At 35.4% G+C, this 15,838-nt stretch overlaps 1 protein-coding gene across 1 annotated transcript in view; it reads right to left on the minus strand.

Annotated features, from left to right (window-relative positions):
* Positions 1-15,838, minus strand: part of LUZP2 (leucine zipper protein 2) — a 398,937-nt gene that overhangs the window by 83,534 nt on the left and 299,565 nt on the right. The window contains exons 6-7 of the mRNA XM_056106656.1: positions 5,572-5,634; positions 3,997-4,059 (exon numbers count right to left, since the gene is read on the minus strand). Of these exons, the coding sequence (XP_055962631.1) occupies positions 3,997-4,059; positions 5,572-5,634 (126 nt within the window). The remainder of the gene's footprint in view (positions 1-3,996; positions 4,060-5,571; positions 5,635-15,838) is intronic.

A 15,838-nucleotide genomic window follows, 5' to 3' on the forward strand; every position in this document is an offset into this window, starting at 1 on the left:
TAAATATATGTGTAAAAGCGAAATAAAAAAGCAAAAAGAGAGTAGGTATTCTATAGAATTATACTTTCAGATAGAATTTAGGAGGACAAATATACTCTCAAGTCATACAGACTAATAACTATAGGCAGATAGCAGAACTCACTTTGTTCTAGTAGGGAAAGTTTACTTTGAAGCAAGGAGATGACTCAAAGAGCTGTACTGCTTGCTTTTCATGTGGGAATCCTAGGTTTGATCTGTGGAATAGTATAGAACCTGAGCACCATCCTGAGCCCCGAGATATGCACATAAAATCAATAATAATGAATAAGATATTTTACTTTGGGGACAGCCTTCTATTCAAAAGCCAGCTCTCAAATCCACAAGATTTATCAATATTCCATGTCATTGTTAGTACATGCCATTCATTTAGGAAAACAGATGAGTGAGTCATCATTAAAAATTCTCTTTTCAGCATATTTTATTTAAAAACTACACATAAGAAAACATATTCATGGAGAAGTACTTGAAACAGAATTGTTTATCTCTCATCTCAAGATTCAGGAATCATTACAAAGAATATTTTGCAGGTATATGGCTGAATCACATATTCCTCCAATCACATATCCTTTTGATATAAATGCATATATTTTACCACCCATTTTTCTGGATCATCTATTTATAGTTAGAGGTTTATATGTAAGCATATGAGTATGTATGCTTTTTCTCATTTATTTTCTTAAACTATGTTTACATAATGCTTAAAATGTGTATTGTTAAAGTGGTACTAAGAAAAACCAATGCTCTTAAAGCCATCAAGATGAGCACAAAAAGAAATAATAGCAAAAACTGCCAGCTGCCTGCTTATCATCAATTTCCATTTTCCCTTTTAACTTTACAACAGAAAAAAAAATAATGACAATAGACAGTGAAACTTCTAAAGATTCGTATTTGCATAGATGCATGATCAAGTGCTATAAACTTCTTAAAAATATTCTCCTTTGTGGTAAAATGCATGCCTCTGGAGGACATGTGTGTATTTTCGGACATTGTCTGTAAGGAGACAAAGACAGCACAAAACACAGTAAAGGACCAAAAAATTAGTAAGGAAACTAAGAATCATGGTATGGAGAATTAAAAAACAAAAAAACTTTCATGCCAGAGAAGTTGTTCAAATGGTAGAGCACATGCCTCTCATGTCAGACAGCCTGCATATGACTCCTGGCATCTGCTGGAATGCCTCCATCCCCAACATCACTGCACCATCCTTACTGCTCCCAGAACACTGCTGGGTTGAGTATCACACAACCAGAACATCAAACAGACACTGTCAAGCGTAGAACTGCTGCATGTCACCACTATTAAATAAAAAAAAATCATGGTTCTTGTTGGTTTGTTTTAGTAATGAAATAAGATATAAAATCATTGTACATCTGGGCCTATTATTATTTTAGTTAACAAAACCTTATGTTAAACAAATTCTGGGGAGAATATTGCATGCATATTTAGACATGCATGCGATTCTAAATCTAAGCATATACAACTTGACAGGTTGTATGTAAGTGTTCTTCTGAATAGTATACTATGTAATAAAGCTTACAGGAGCCGAGATAAAGCTCAGTGATATAACACCTGTCCTGTATGTGTGAGGCTGCAGTAAGCAACACTACTCCACCTCACTGTAGCATCTCCAGCCCTGCTGAGGGTATCTTTAGTGTTAAAATCAAGTACAAAAGCTCCTTAACAAATAGTCTAAAACTCAGCACAGCAAAATTATTAGTGTGTCCATATCAACAAAGAGCATGAACAAGCTCTGAGACACCACAATAAGAAAAGAAAGGAAAACAAAATGATAAAACATGCAAAATAGTATCTCATTTTTCAAGTACAACATTTTAAAGAAATTGAGGTTTTGAAAATGTGTGACACTTCAAAAATTACTAACCTATATTCAACAAATCACATATTACAAAATGTAGATGTTCTTAAAATAAAGGGTCTCTGCTTTTACTTCTCAGATCTTTTTTATTTTCCTTCAACATGAGGAATAAATTTCAGAAGATTAAAAAATCCTTAAATGATCACTCTATACAAAAATCATCTGGATTAAGCTTAAACATTAAACTAAATTTGTAATTTGTTTTATTACCATATTAATCTGATGAAGATAAACTAATTCACAGATACATTTCTTTGCAAATCAACAAGTGCACAGACCCTCATCTGCACTCTAACACTCCAATTTTATAATGTCAACTATTTACAGTTCAATGATTGCAGTGTTAAAACCAAGTTTACCTTAGAAGTTCATAGATCCTAAGGCAGAGTCTATCAACATTAAAGATTAAAGATAGAGGGCAAATGCCTTGGGTTGCATATTTTTACTTTATCTGCTTATTGCAGAGTCTGGCAAACTCCCCATGGCGTACCCAATATGCCAAATACCAGTAACAATAATGGGTCTCATTCTCCTAACCCTGAAAGAACCTTGAATGTGGCACTTTTTAGAATCTCAGGGCTAGGACGAAGGAGACGTTACTGGTGCCTGCTCGAGGCAATCGAAGAACAACAGGATGATTGTGATGGTGATCTGCTTATTGAATGGAATTAACAAAGTCCTGGAAGGAGGGTTAGTAATAAGAAAATTAGTTCACAGCTTTCTTGTGAACTAATGCATTTCTTGTTATGCTTCAGAATGTTCTGTTATAAATGAGGGCAAAGGAAAAGCAATGTGAAAATTTATAGTTAAGAAAATGGAAATATGCCCCCAGATTCATTGTTGCATGGAGTGAATGTTTGAAAATATAGGATGACATTATGGGAACACTTTCTGTTGACTGTAAGTCAAACATAAAGGTGCCAAGAAGATAAGTATTAAGTCTTAAGATAATATATGTCTTTATTACTGCTCTAAGTATAAAACTTCAGAATTTTCAATCACTATATACAAAAGGTGTTTCTCCCGTTTAATTTAAATCTAGAATTTTTCACATAGCAATTACAAGATAAAGAAAAAAATAAGTAATGGTATGCACTAAGTAACTTTTACTTGTTATTCATTAAGCATTTTATTTTAAATTTCTACTACTAAGAGACATATAATTCTTATACATTTGACCATACAGATGCAGCACAAGCACAACTAATGGTCCTTGGCTCTTAATTCCCCTGCTAAAATGGGTAAAGGATAAAAATTCTGGGAGAAAGGTCAACCTTAGAAATTTATCTGATCTTGACCTGCAGTGTGAAATTCCTTTCTATTACATGATGTCTATTCTCTACCCTGCAACTTAAACAGAGAAATACACTATTTCCCTCATCCCTGCCCAGGAAGTCAAGAGACAGCATCCCTACCTCAGCCCCCTCTCCTTATCTCGTCTTATGTTTGTTTTTGTGTTTTATTGTTTTTTATTTTGTCCTTCCTTCTGGACAAACCCCTATTCTGTCTTGAACACTTCTCTCTGTCTCTCTCTCTCTGTCTCTCTGTCTCTGTCTCTCTCTCTCTCTCTGTCTCTCACACACACATATCTCTATATCCTTCTCTCCCTTCTTCTCCCTTAGCTCTCATTTCATTTTTAAAATATAAAACAATTTTACTTAAAAAAAGAAAGAGAAATCAATAACCTGTATCTAGAAGTTTCTTAATAACAGGGGTTTATTTAGGAGTCTCTGTAAGTCAAGAATGTTAGTCACCTGTGAATAGTACTCTTGAAAACTTACTCAGTATGCATATTTTCTTAAATGTAAATATTCAAAAATGTATTCCCCAAAGCAAAATTAAAGATTAAAAAGGTATTTTAAAAGATGGCCATTTTTATTAATAATATGCCCACCCCAAATCATACCTATATCTATTTCCCTTAATCAAATAGGTCAAAAAAGAAAGCATCTTTAATGTAGTTCAATTCACCTCTACTTCTTGTAAAAATCTAGAAATTACACATTAACTAAAAGGTATTTTTTGAAGAGTAGGTATTGAGCTAGCTATCTGGCATGAGAGACAAAGAGAAAGATGCTGACCTTAAGTAATAAATCCTTCTTCCCATAATGAATATCCTTCAGCTGGGCTTGAATTTTTTTTGCCTGCAGGAGCAGAAACATGGATTAGTGCATTGAGTTCATTTATATTTTAAACTTAAAACTGAAATTCTTTCAAACAATGATAAAATTTTCAGTCAAGCAAAAAGGAGCAATACTTGTTTGAATGTAGCCTGCCCACACGGCAGAGTCTGGCAAACTCCCTGTGGCGTACCCAATATGCCAAATACCAGTAACAATGATGGGTCTCATTCTCGTAAAGAGCCTTGAATATAATCTCAGGGCTAGGATGAAGGAGACGTTATTGGGGCCTACTCGAGGCAATCGACGATTAACAGGATGATTTGTGATTTGTGATTTGTGACTTGTTTGAAAGTAAAACAGAATAGCTTAGTCCCTGCTTTGGGGGTTGAATATTCATAAAGCTATTCTAACTAGAAAGAAAAAAATAGAACTCTATTTTAATTGTATTTTTATAGAACACAATATTAAAGAAAGCGGCTATTTCTTTTTTCTTATCAGGAGATTTTTGACCATACCATCTATTTTCAGTGCTTATTCCTTGCTTGTTCAGGGATCATTCCTTGTGGTATCCAGTGTACCATATGCAGTGACTGGGACTACACCATATGCAAGGAAAGCAAGTGAATTCATTTAGATGCTATGTTAACATATAATAAACATATAATAAATATATATAATATACATATTATATATAATATATAATAAACATATAATAAATAAAGCATTCAAAGAGACCTTAGAATGCTCACATAGTTGTTTATAGTATTTTTAATAATAATAACCAAAGGTGGGTATCAACTCCATATGATTATTAAGAGTGAAGGGGCTGGAGCAATAGCACAGCAGATAGGGCATTTGCCTTGCATGCAGCCAACCCGGGTTCGATTCCCAGCATTCCATATGGTCCCCTGAGTACCGACAGGAGTGATTCCTGAGTGCAAAGCCAGGAGTAACCCCTAAGCATTGCCGCGTGTGACCCAATAAGAAAAAATAAGAGTGAATAGCTATCATGTTATGGTCGCTTCATAAAACAGAATGTTCAAATGTTGTTGGTAATTGATAAAAATTAATAAAGTTTTTTATTATAAATAGCCTACATACAATTAGGGGCTTTTGGAAGTATTCAAGAATTCTTTTTATTAATTTTTATAATTTTGAATTCTTAATACATCAATTATTCCTCCTTTTTCTTTTCTCTTATCAATATCACCCCTTCCACTTTATTCCCTTTTCTCCTCTCTTTTTTCCTTTTCATTTATTTTATTGGATTGGAGAGAAAACACAGAAAATAAGTCACTTGCCTTCCATGTGGCCTGAATTCTGTCCCTGACACGCTATATAGCTCCAGGAGGCTGCCAAGGGTGTTCTCTGAGTACACAGACAGAAGCAAGCCTTGAGCACCACTGGGTGTGGCCCCCAAACATGTATATATCTCTTTCTGTGTGTGCATGCGCGTGTGTGTGTGAGTGTATGTGTATGATATGACATTGATATTGTTCTTATCATCTGATCTAAAAGAGAACACTTACTTACCTCTTCTGCATGGATGCCACACAGCTTGTTTCCTGCCAAGAGTTTGTTTTTCAGACTTTTATTCTGAGGAAAGAAACAGTTCAACTGTTAATAGGTTTTGAGATAACAAGAATATTATTAAATACATCACCAATGGGTCTTTATTTTTATCCACATATGTTATTTATAAGGTAATTGTGATAGATTATATAAATTGATCACTGTATTTTTAAATTTTATTTTGTATAAGATAATGTGCTGACAATGCTGTTAACATTTACATTCTTGGTATACAATTACTTCACCAAGCCATCATAAAAGGTCAAAGAACATCCTACTCATGATTTATTTTCTTTAAATAAAAGTGTTAAGAGTTATTTTAAATTCTAAATGCTTAAACATTACACTTTAAAGTTTATTGATGCTCAGAAGATTTTTGTTCTCCCAGGCCATATAATACACCACACACACTACGGTAATCCTCCAAACTTTTCATAACTGACCTCAATTCATGGACAAGTATTCTACTACTGACAAAAAGGCGAAGTATTCTTAGCCATGAGAATCTATACCATTTCGCCTATTAGATTACCTCTACCTTTTACATGCAGTATTTGCTGTTTTTTCCAAAATCTGGGATATCCATTTTACTTTATTTACTTATATTCATATTTTTGAGAACATTTGAGAACATGGTTTACAACAGTTTCCATATTTTTAATTTTATTGTAGCAATGATACTTCACTACCTCCATCATCAGAGCATCAATGACCATTGCCCCAAGATCCCATTTTTCTCCCTCTCTTTGTCACAGAATGCTGTTTTTGGCACTACCTCAGAACTTGTTTACACCAGGTACTATCTTACTCCTTGCTTTATTATTTTTATTTTTCACTTTAAGCAAGATCCTTTGGTGACAGCTTTTTATTTTTTTCCTTTTGACTCATTTCATTTAGCACAGCATATGCCACTCCATCTAGTTTGCAGTGAACTGCTTGATTTTATCTTTTCTCAGAGTTCAGTAGTTTCCCATTGTGCAAGTATAGCCCAATTGCATTATCTCTTCATTACTTTTTAGGGGCACATAAGGTGTTGCTAGATATTGACTATTGAAAATTATACTACAGTAAAAATAGTGTGCATAAGCCCTTGAGTACCAATAAATCAGTGTTTGGTGATAGTGGCCCAGGGGCAGAATAATTGGGTCATATGGAAGTTTTATGCTAAATTTTATGACATCTCCACACCATGTTCTGTAAGAGCAGGATGAGGCATAACTTGCACCATAAGTTTTGAGGGTCCCTTCTCCACTGCTTCCGCACAAATATTTGTTTCCCTTCTTGAAAGAGCTATTCTCACTAGTCTTAGATATATCATTGTTTAGTTTACATTTCTTTCATAATCAGTAATGATTAACACTATTCACATTGCCAACTGGCCTTTAGGACTTCTTGATCATTTGATCACTTGACTTCCTGTTAATCATCGATTTGCTCGAACGGGCACCAGTAACGTCTCCATTTGTCCCTATCACATGCTAGTGTAGCCCAATGGAATCTGTTTGTTCTAGGAACACGAAGAGCTTCAAATTGATCATTCAGGGTCTTGATGAAGAAGTGTGACCATCTGGTAGGTGGGAGGCCATGTGGTCTTTTGATGTCCTGTGAAATCCAGTCAGTAATGGTTCTAGTCCAGCAGTCATCTCCAAATCATATTACGTGTCCAGCCCATCTGATTTTCAATGCCTCGCCAAATGACACAGTGTCCCTGATTCTTGATCATCGATGGAGGTTGGAACTCCAGATTCATTCTCTCATTTGAGTGAAACATGATGCTCCAAGCATAACTCTCTCGATTCTTCTTTGGAGACCTGAATAGCGTTCTCATCCTGTTTTCGTAGGGCCCGGGTCTTAGAGGCATATGTGAATGCAAGAATAACAGTGGAATAGAAGAGATGTGCCCAGAGCCGGAGGTTCTTCGTCCACTTAGCTATTTCTTCGACTCTCTTGAAGGCATTCCAAGCCGCTCTCTTCCTCCTGAGCAAATCAGGTGCCAGGTCATCCATCATATTGACTTCTCGACCTAGGTACACATAACTGTTGCATTCGGAGATGTTCGTCCCGTTGAGAGTGAATGGAACATCAGGAACGAGACTGTTTCTCAAAAACATTTTCTTCATGAGATCCTGCTGTTTGTCCGACCTTTCCACACTCACGGTCGAAGTCGGCCAGCATTTGTGCCGCTTGGCTAATGTTTGCTGTTATTAGAATGACGTCATCAGCTAAGAGGGGGTGGTGTAGTTGCCGACCATCTATCTTCACTCCCATTCCAGTTGTCGCATGACATTTTCGAGGGTGGCACTGAAGAGTTCCGGTGAAATGATATCATCCTACCGAACCCCTCTCTTGACATCAATGATCACTTCATTGTAGAATGGTGAGATCCTGGTAGTGAATCCGTAATACAGCTCATGGAGGATCTTGATGTATTGAGTTTGAATGCCCTGATTGGCTAGGGCTTCAATGATTCTGTCTCAACAGATCAAAGGCTTTCTTTAAATCAATGAATCTTAGACAGAGTGGCATCTTGAACTCCCGAGAAACCTCAATGAGCTTGGTTATTGTGTGGGTATGATCAATCGTGCTGAATCCTTTTTGGAAACTGGCTTGCTAGTTGCCAAGCTCCAGAAAACTTTCCAGACCATGCGGCTGCTTTGCTTTAATACCCATCTTCCAGGATTTCCACACCATATTTGATAGGGCTCAAACATGAACCCTATCAAATATGGTTTGAACCATGGGAACACCTACAAGGGCGATTACAGGCCACCCCAAAAGCGTCTATCCCTCTCAGAGAGCCTGGCAAGCTACCGAGAGTATTCTGCCCGCAAGACAGAGCCTGGCAAGCTATCTGTTGTGTATTTGATATGCCAAAACCAGTAACTACAATGGGTCTCATTCCCTTGAACCTGAAGAAGTCACCAATACGGCAGCATTGAGAAGGATGAGGAAAGAGAGGCTGATAAAATCTCAAGGCCGAACTAGGCTGCCAAATGAAGAAAGACAAAAATGATTGGCCTTTAGGACTTAATGAAAACATATCTTGTCTATTTAGCTTCTCTCCATATTTCTTGTGAATTTGTTTTATTGTTATTGAATTTTGTGAAGGCACACATCCTGGAGTATAGCCTTTGTGACATAGATAGTGAGCCAATATTTATTCTCATTCACAGGCTTCCTTTCCATTTCAGGAATCATTTTTTTTTCCCTGACAAAGCTTTTGAGTTTACAAAGTCTCATTCATTTATTTCTGCTCTAAATGTATTTGCCAATGGAGCTGCTTCAATGACAACTTTTCTGAGGTCTATTGTGAACACTCTTTTCATTTGGTGTTCTACTGTTTTCTTTCCTCAATGTACTTTGTAGATATTCAACTTTGATGATAAAGTATTTAATCAATTTTAAATTAACATTTGTATACAGTGTAAGATGGTTCTTTCTTTTTTTTTTAATGAAGCTAATCATTTTTCTCAGCAACATAAAATAGACTTCTTGCTTCACTTCATACATCCATCATCTTTGTCATAGAAAAACTGTAAGGGCAAAACTGATGGCCTGACAGGTGGCAGAAATGAGAAAATTCAGGTAGGCCTCAGGTTCACTTTCTGGAACTGAAACAGTTTTAGTTTCCCAGAAGTCAAACAATGTGAAAGTAGCCAACCTGAACTCAACTGAAAAATTCTTGGGGCCCTGCAAGTGGGCTCAATTAATTATAATGTGCCAGAACCCACAGAGAATACATGCAGCAAGCTACAAGCCTATCAGCATCCAACACATACCCTAGACACTTGTTAAAGACCCTTATTCTGTAACTAAGTAAGATTTTTCTGAAAAATTAAGGCATGCAGTGCTTATGTAATCAAGCCCTATATAAATTGCTTGCACTTGAAGGTTGGGGTCACTCTCAAGAAACCACTCTGTGGATGAGATAGTTGACACCAGTTAACTGGAATAAAATTCCTTTTGCCTTTGCACTGACTTGTGTGTTCCTCCGTCCATCTCTTCACTTGAGAATCTGTAAACCTGGGTATAACAAAACTTTTCATTTTAGATAGGAAAGCTGAGTATTTCATTTCTTTAGGACAAGGATTGGGAGGTAGCTTAAAGGGCTGAGCATATGTTTTGCATGTAGAAAACTCAGGTTTTATTCAGTTTCTAGCACCACCTGGTCCTTTGTGCACTGCGGGCAGGGGCTCTTAAGCACAGGAACAGTTGCTGGCTCTAAGGAATACTACTAGGTGTCTACACACATGCATGTATGCTCTCTCTCTCTCTCTCTCTCTCTCTCTCTCTCTCTCTCTCTCCCCCTCTCTCTCTCTCACACACACACAAAGTTAAAAAAAAAACAGGATTTAGAGTGTACTCTACATGGGCAAAGTCATGGTAGAGTACAACTCATGCATAAATAACTCTAAAGAGAGTCAATTTATGAGCACCATGAGCAAATTGGATAAAATTTATGCAAAGTAAATGAATAAATGAATGAATATATTGAATTTAAGAGTTCTTCATTCACAATTCCCTCCTGATTTTGTACATTTTTCCCTTCTCTAGTGCAGTGAGGCATACAGCTGCTTTGGTTTGAAAAGATTCTTTGTCTAATTTTTCCTTGTTCCATAAAAGATGAAATTATAAAAAACTTATTTAGAATCTCAATACCATGAAATGCCTTCCATAAATTAGTAGTATTTATTTATGTTATTCATACAAGTGACATCCTTTTACAAATATTTGTACTCATCTTGTAACAGTTTTCAATGAGAATTTAATGTATATATATCCCATATTTAAAAAATTGTAAACTATAATAAAGTGGTATACATTTATATCTTAAATGCTTTGTTGCTCTATTTTAGTTTGAAAAATAATAGTTTTCATTCTAGTCACATATTTATAATATTAGATAAATGATTTTTTTGTTTTTGTTTTTGTTTTTTGCTTTTTGGGTCATACCTAGTGATACTCAGGGATTACTCCTGGCTCTGTACTCGGGAATTACTCCTGGTGGTGATCGAGGACCATATGGGATGCTGGAGATTGAATCCAGGTCGGCCTCTGCAAGGCAAACGTCTACCTGCTATATATAGGGGCCACCTACTATCACTCTGGCCCCTATATATAAACTTTTATAGCAAAATTTTGTCATTTTATTATGAGTATTGTACATTATTATATCTTAATTATCCTTAGGCATTTTCAATGTTATGTTTTCCATCTTCTATAGTTACATTATTTTAATATTTTGCAGTTAATTTTAAATAAGCTTTACAGCTTGTTTAATAATATATTAAAATTAATTTTCTTATTTTATAATTATCACTCTGTATGCTGTTAGAGTCTTTGCATAGAGATATGTAAGAACTTGTGGACCTGGTGTCTCTCCATCATGCAATAGAGTTGGTTGAAATCTTCACCAGACATATATACTTTGGACTCTCTCCACTTGAGAGAAGGTCCTTTCTCTATTGAGCACATGTCTTAATCAATCTCTCTTCTTTCCTCTTCTTCCCTCGCCAGCAAACTTGTTATACTTTGTTTAGAAAAAACTGAACAAGTCAATTGGCATTATATTCTATTCATGACAAAAAATATCAGAGGAACAAGGGATATAGCTTAGGGGTAAAGCATGTTTCATATGGGTTCTTATTACTGCCACCACAAAAACAAGGCAGAAGAAACAAAGAAAAAAATTAAAAAAAAAAACACTAAGCCCCATTCCTCTATAACCTCTACTCCAGTTTTCAAAATAAGAAATACAAAATAACCCAGGATAATAACTTTAAATCCCTAAAAATTAATATTAAATAGATGAAATTGTGACAAAAAATTTAAATACATAAGTATTTGTCAATACAATTCATACACAAGAAAAGTACAAATAGAAAGGGCATTTTTTTCAAATGATATGCATAAAATTTGTACCTTAAATTAAAACTTTTCACTTCCTCCTATAGGATTTTTACTAGTTGCTAATACTTAGGATATTGATTAATATATTGAATATTTTAATATATACAAATTAAAATTATACAATATGGAATTTGTATAAAAATATAAATATAAAGTAATATCAAATCAAAAATACTGATCTTTTAATTTAAAATTTATAATAATATTGGAATATAATGAAGTACAATATTAATTCTAAATAGATGAAATAAACTGAAAAAGTTCAAAGAAAAATAAATTACAGATAAAATTCAAACAGATAGAATTGTATCTTGTATCTTTATCTTAAGGATTTTGCCATACTGTATAAAAGTATAACATATAGATTTTACAATCTTTTGAAAACATGCACCTTATATAAATATAGGAAAATAGATGAAGATCAGAATAAAGTAGCATATATAAATATATTTGATGATTATGAGTCATTGGTCAGTTTTTACTTTTCTATTTCAACATACTTTCCAAATCACTCTTTGCCAAGTATATGTTTGATTATAATTTCCTGTAACATTATGCAATAATTATTCTGTCACTATCACTGTCCTCCCGTTGTTCACTGATTTGCTTGAGTGGGCCAAGTAACATTGTGAGATTTGTTGTTACTGTGTTTGGCATATCAAATACATCATGAGTACCTTGCCAGGCTTTGCCGTGTGGGCAAGATACTCTGGGTAGCTTGCTGGGCTCTCTGAGAGGGGCGGAGGAATCGAACTCGGGTCGGCCATGTTGGCTGCGTGCAAGGCAAACGCCCAACCTGCTGTGCTATCACTCCAGCACCTATAATTATTCTACAACCAAATATGGATTAAAAACATATAGATGTGGCAGAAAAATTTCATATTAAGTAGCTAAATTAGCACTGTAGCACTGTAGCACTGTCTTCCAGTTGTTCATCAATTTGCTCAAATGGGCCCAGTAACGTGTCCTTTGTGAGACTTCTTGTTACTGTGTTTGGCATATAGAAAACCTCACAGGCAGCTTTCCAGGCATTGCCGTGCAGACGTGATACTATGGATAGCTTACCGGGCTCTCCAAGAGGGGCGAAGGAATTGAACTCAGGTGGGCTGCATGCAAAGCGAACACCTTACTGCTGTGCTATAGCTCCAGTCCAGCTAAGTGACCATTTAACCTAATTAAATAATTGTTTAAATTGAAGAGTGAAATTGTCTCAGTTAAACCAAAGACAATTTCTCCTGAGAATTCACTTATTCATTGCATTCAATTTTAAGGTTATAGTTAAATTAGTAACAAGAACATGACTTAATTGGAACACTTGTGATATTATTCGCAAATAAGCTAGTATTTACTTGCTAAACTGTAGAACTTGGTCACATAGATATCTTTGTGACCATCTAAAAATTAGCAATAGTTCTATTGTATATCCACTGTCAGCTCTGGCAGTAGATAATTTTGTAATTCTGTATAGAACAATGTTTCAAGTAAATCAAGTGTTATTTTCAGTATTTATGAATGAGAGTGTATACACTTGAATCACTCAAAATGGGACTCATTGTGAGACTCAAGGAAACACTGTGAAGGCTGATTCTGTGATTATACTTAGCAAGTTTTTAAAAATATCACATATGGCATAGAATACGGAAGAGGACATAATTATTTCAAGACAATGCAATAATTCAACATAATCACACAAGATATTTATGGAGAAATAATCGTATCTTGATTATATATATATCTTTATTTTATAATGTCACAAAATTTATTTTGTGAGAGTCTGTGATATAGTACAACGGTTATGGACAATTCAGATATGGTCCCCTGAACATTGCCAGGTCTGATTCCTGAGCACAGAAAAGATGTAATAAATGAGGACAGCCAAATGTTGCCCCCTTTTTCCACCCCCAATTTTTCCTTTTGTGATACTTAAAAGGTCTGTAAACTGAAGTTATGTTTTTAAAATTTTATGTCTTTAATTTTATGGCTATAAAAACCAGCTCCCGGAACCACGCAGCAGCATTTGCGGCCGTGCAACATCTTATTATTTATTATGACATCTTAATATCTCATTCCTACTTTGGACAAACTGGCAGGCTACCGAATGTAGCCTGCCCACAAGGCAGAGTCTGGCAAACTCCCCGTGGCGTACCCAATATGCCAAATACCAGTAACAATGATGGGTTTTATTCTCCTAAAGAGCCTTGAATATAATCTCAGGGCTAGGATGAAGGAGACGTTACTGGGGCCTGCTCAAGGCAATCGACAAATAACAGGATGGTCGTGATTCGTGATTCGTGAATTTTATGGCTAAAGTAGATATCCTAGTCACAATTTTAAATTTTACACTTCAACATAAATATTACTACATCATGGGTACATAAGGTAAGGTAAGGTAAAGGCCCTCCCGGTGATCGTCGATTTGCTCGAGCGGGCCCAGTAACGTCTCCATTGGAGACTTTGTTGTTACTGCGTTTGGCATATCGAATACTCTCGGTAGCTTGCCGGGCTCTCTGAGAGGGGCGGAGGAATCGAACTCGGGTCGGCCATGTTGGCCGCGTGCAAGGCAAACGCCCTACCATAGCACAGCGGGTAGGGCGTTCGCCTTACAAACGGCCAACATGGCCGACCCGCGTTCGATTCCTCCGCCCCTCTCAGAGAGCCCGGCAAGCTACCGAGAGTATTCGATATGCCAAACGCAGTAACAACAAAGTCTCCAATGGAGACGTTACTGGGCCTGCTCGATCAAATCGACGATCACCGGGAGGGTCTTTACCTTACCTTTACCATGGGTACATCATCAAAGTACCTATATCCTTCCACCATGTCAATTTATCTCTCTCATATTCTCCTCCCTCATTCCCCTTGGCATCACCTTTTTTTTTTAAGTTTTTAAGTCATACCCAGAGATGTTCAGTGATTACTCCATGTTCTGCACTCAGGAATTAGTCATGGTAGACCACATAACATGGCAAGAATTGAACCCAGGTTGGCTTTATGCACGACTAGCTTCTTTGCTGTACTATCTCTCCAGTGCCCAGGTGTCATCCATTTTTAAGTTAGAGTTTATATGTTAGCTTGATTTTCTTTGGTTTTGTCTGTTTTTTTGGTTTATTTATTTAAATCCAACATTTATTGTGATCATTTCGTATTGTCTCCCTCCTCTAATATATTTCTCTTAACATCTCTTTTCCTGCAAATAAATATTTTTTCTTTCATCATAGTTATTATTCTGTTGTACATATAAAACACATCTTCTTTTCATACTTATTTTTTATTGGATATTTGGGTTGTTTTCATATCTTGGTAATATTGTTTAATATATGCACACTGGGAAGATTGAACTTCTGTATCAAATGGTAGTCTAGTTCTAACTATTTCAGCAATCTGCATAATTTGCATGGGACTTATATATAAAATATTATTTATATATTATATTTATTTAATATGTACATTAAATTAATATAATATTATATTTATTATATATTATATTTATTTAATATTTATATATTTTATTGTATTTTATATTATATATTATATTTTAATATAACTGGTATATATTCCTACCAATTGTGAGGAGGGGCTTTTTCTTACCCACAAGCACACCAGCCCTTCGTTTTGACTATAATTTTTATAGACCTTTCTCACAGGTGTGAAATGTCAGCATATAGTTTGATTTGCACCTTGAAAATAAGTGAGAAGACACATTGTCCCAGTGTCTGTTGGTCATCTAGTACATCATCTTTGGTGATACAACTATTTATCTCCTCACTCATTCTTTGAGGGGTTTGTTTTTTGTTGCTGTTATTGTTTTTTTTTTAATTCCTTATATTTATTAGAAATTAACCTTGTGTCACACATGTTTATAGTTATTTTCTCCCATTCAGGAGAACACATTTTATTTAAATGATTGTTTATTTAGCTATGAGATATTATTTAAGCCCTGAGAACTTGTTTGAAATCAGACATGAACCCTTTTGTCTACCCTTTATACAATTGAATTTATCTCTATAAAACCTAATGGTGCTTTGACAAGATCTAAATAACAATTTACATATTTTAATTACATTCAGAATGCCAGAATCCAATTATGACTATGTCTTACTTGAGGATATATAAGAAAATAGATTAAATAAAAAATCAAATATTTAAACACCTATTCTTCATGTTTGTAAATCTTCTGTATGTTTTTCTAATAATCATCACTGTCACTGTCACTGTCTTCCCATTGTTCATCAATTTGCTCGAGCGGGCCCAGTAACATTGTGAGACTTGTTATTGTGTTTTGCATATCGAATACATCACCGGTAGCTTGTCAGACTTT

Source organism: Sorex fumeus, unplaced genomic scaffold (genome assembly GCF_029834395.1).
Source record: "Sorex fumeus unplaced genomic scaffold, SorFum_2.1 ptg000007l, whole genome shotgun sequence".
Taxonomy (NCBI): domain Eukaryota; kingdom Metazoa; phylum Chordata; class Mammalia; order Eulipotyphla; family Soricidae; genus Sorex; species Sorex fumeus.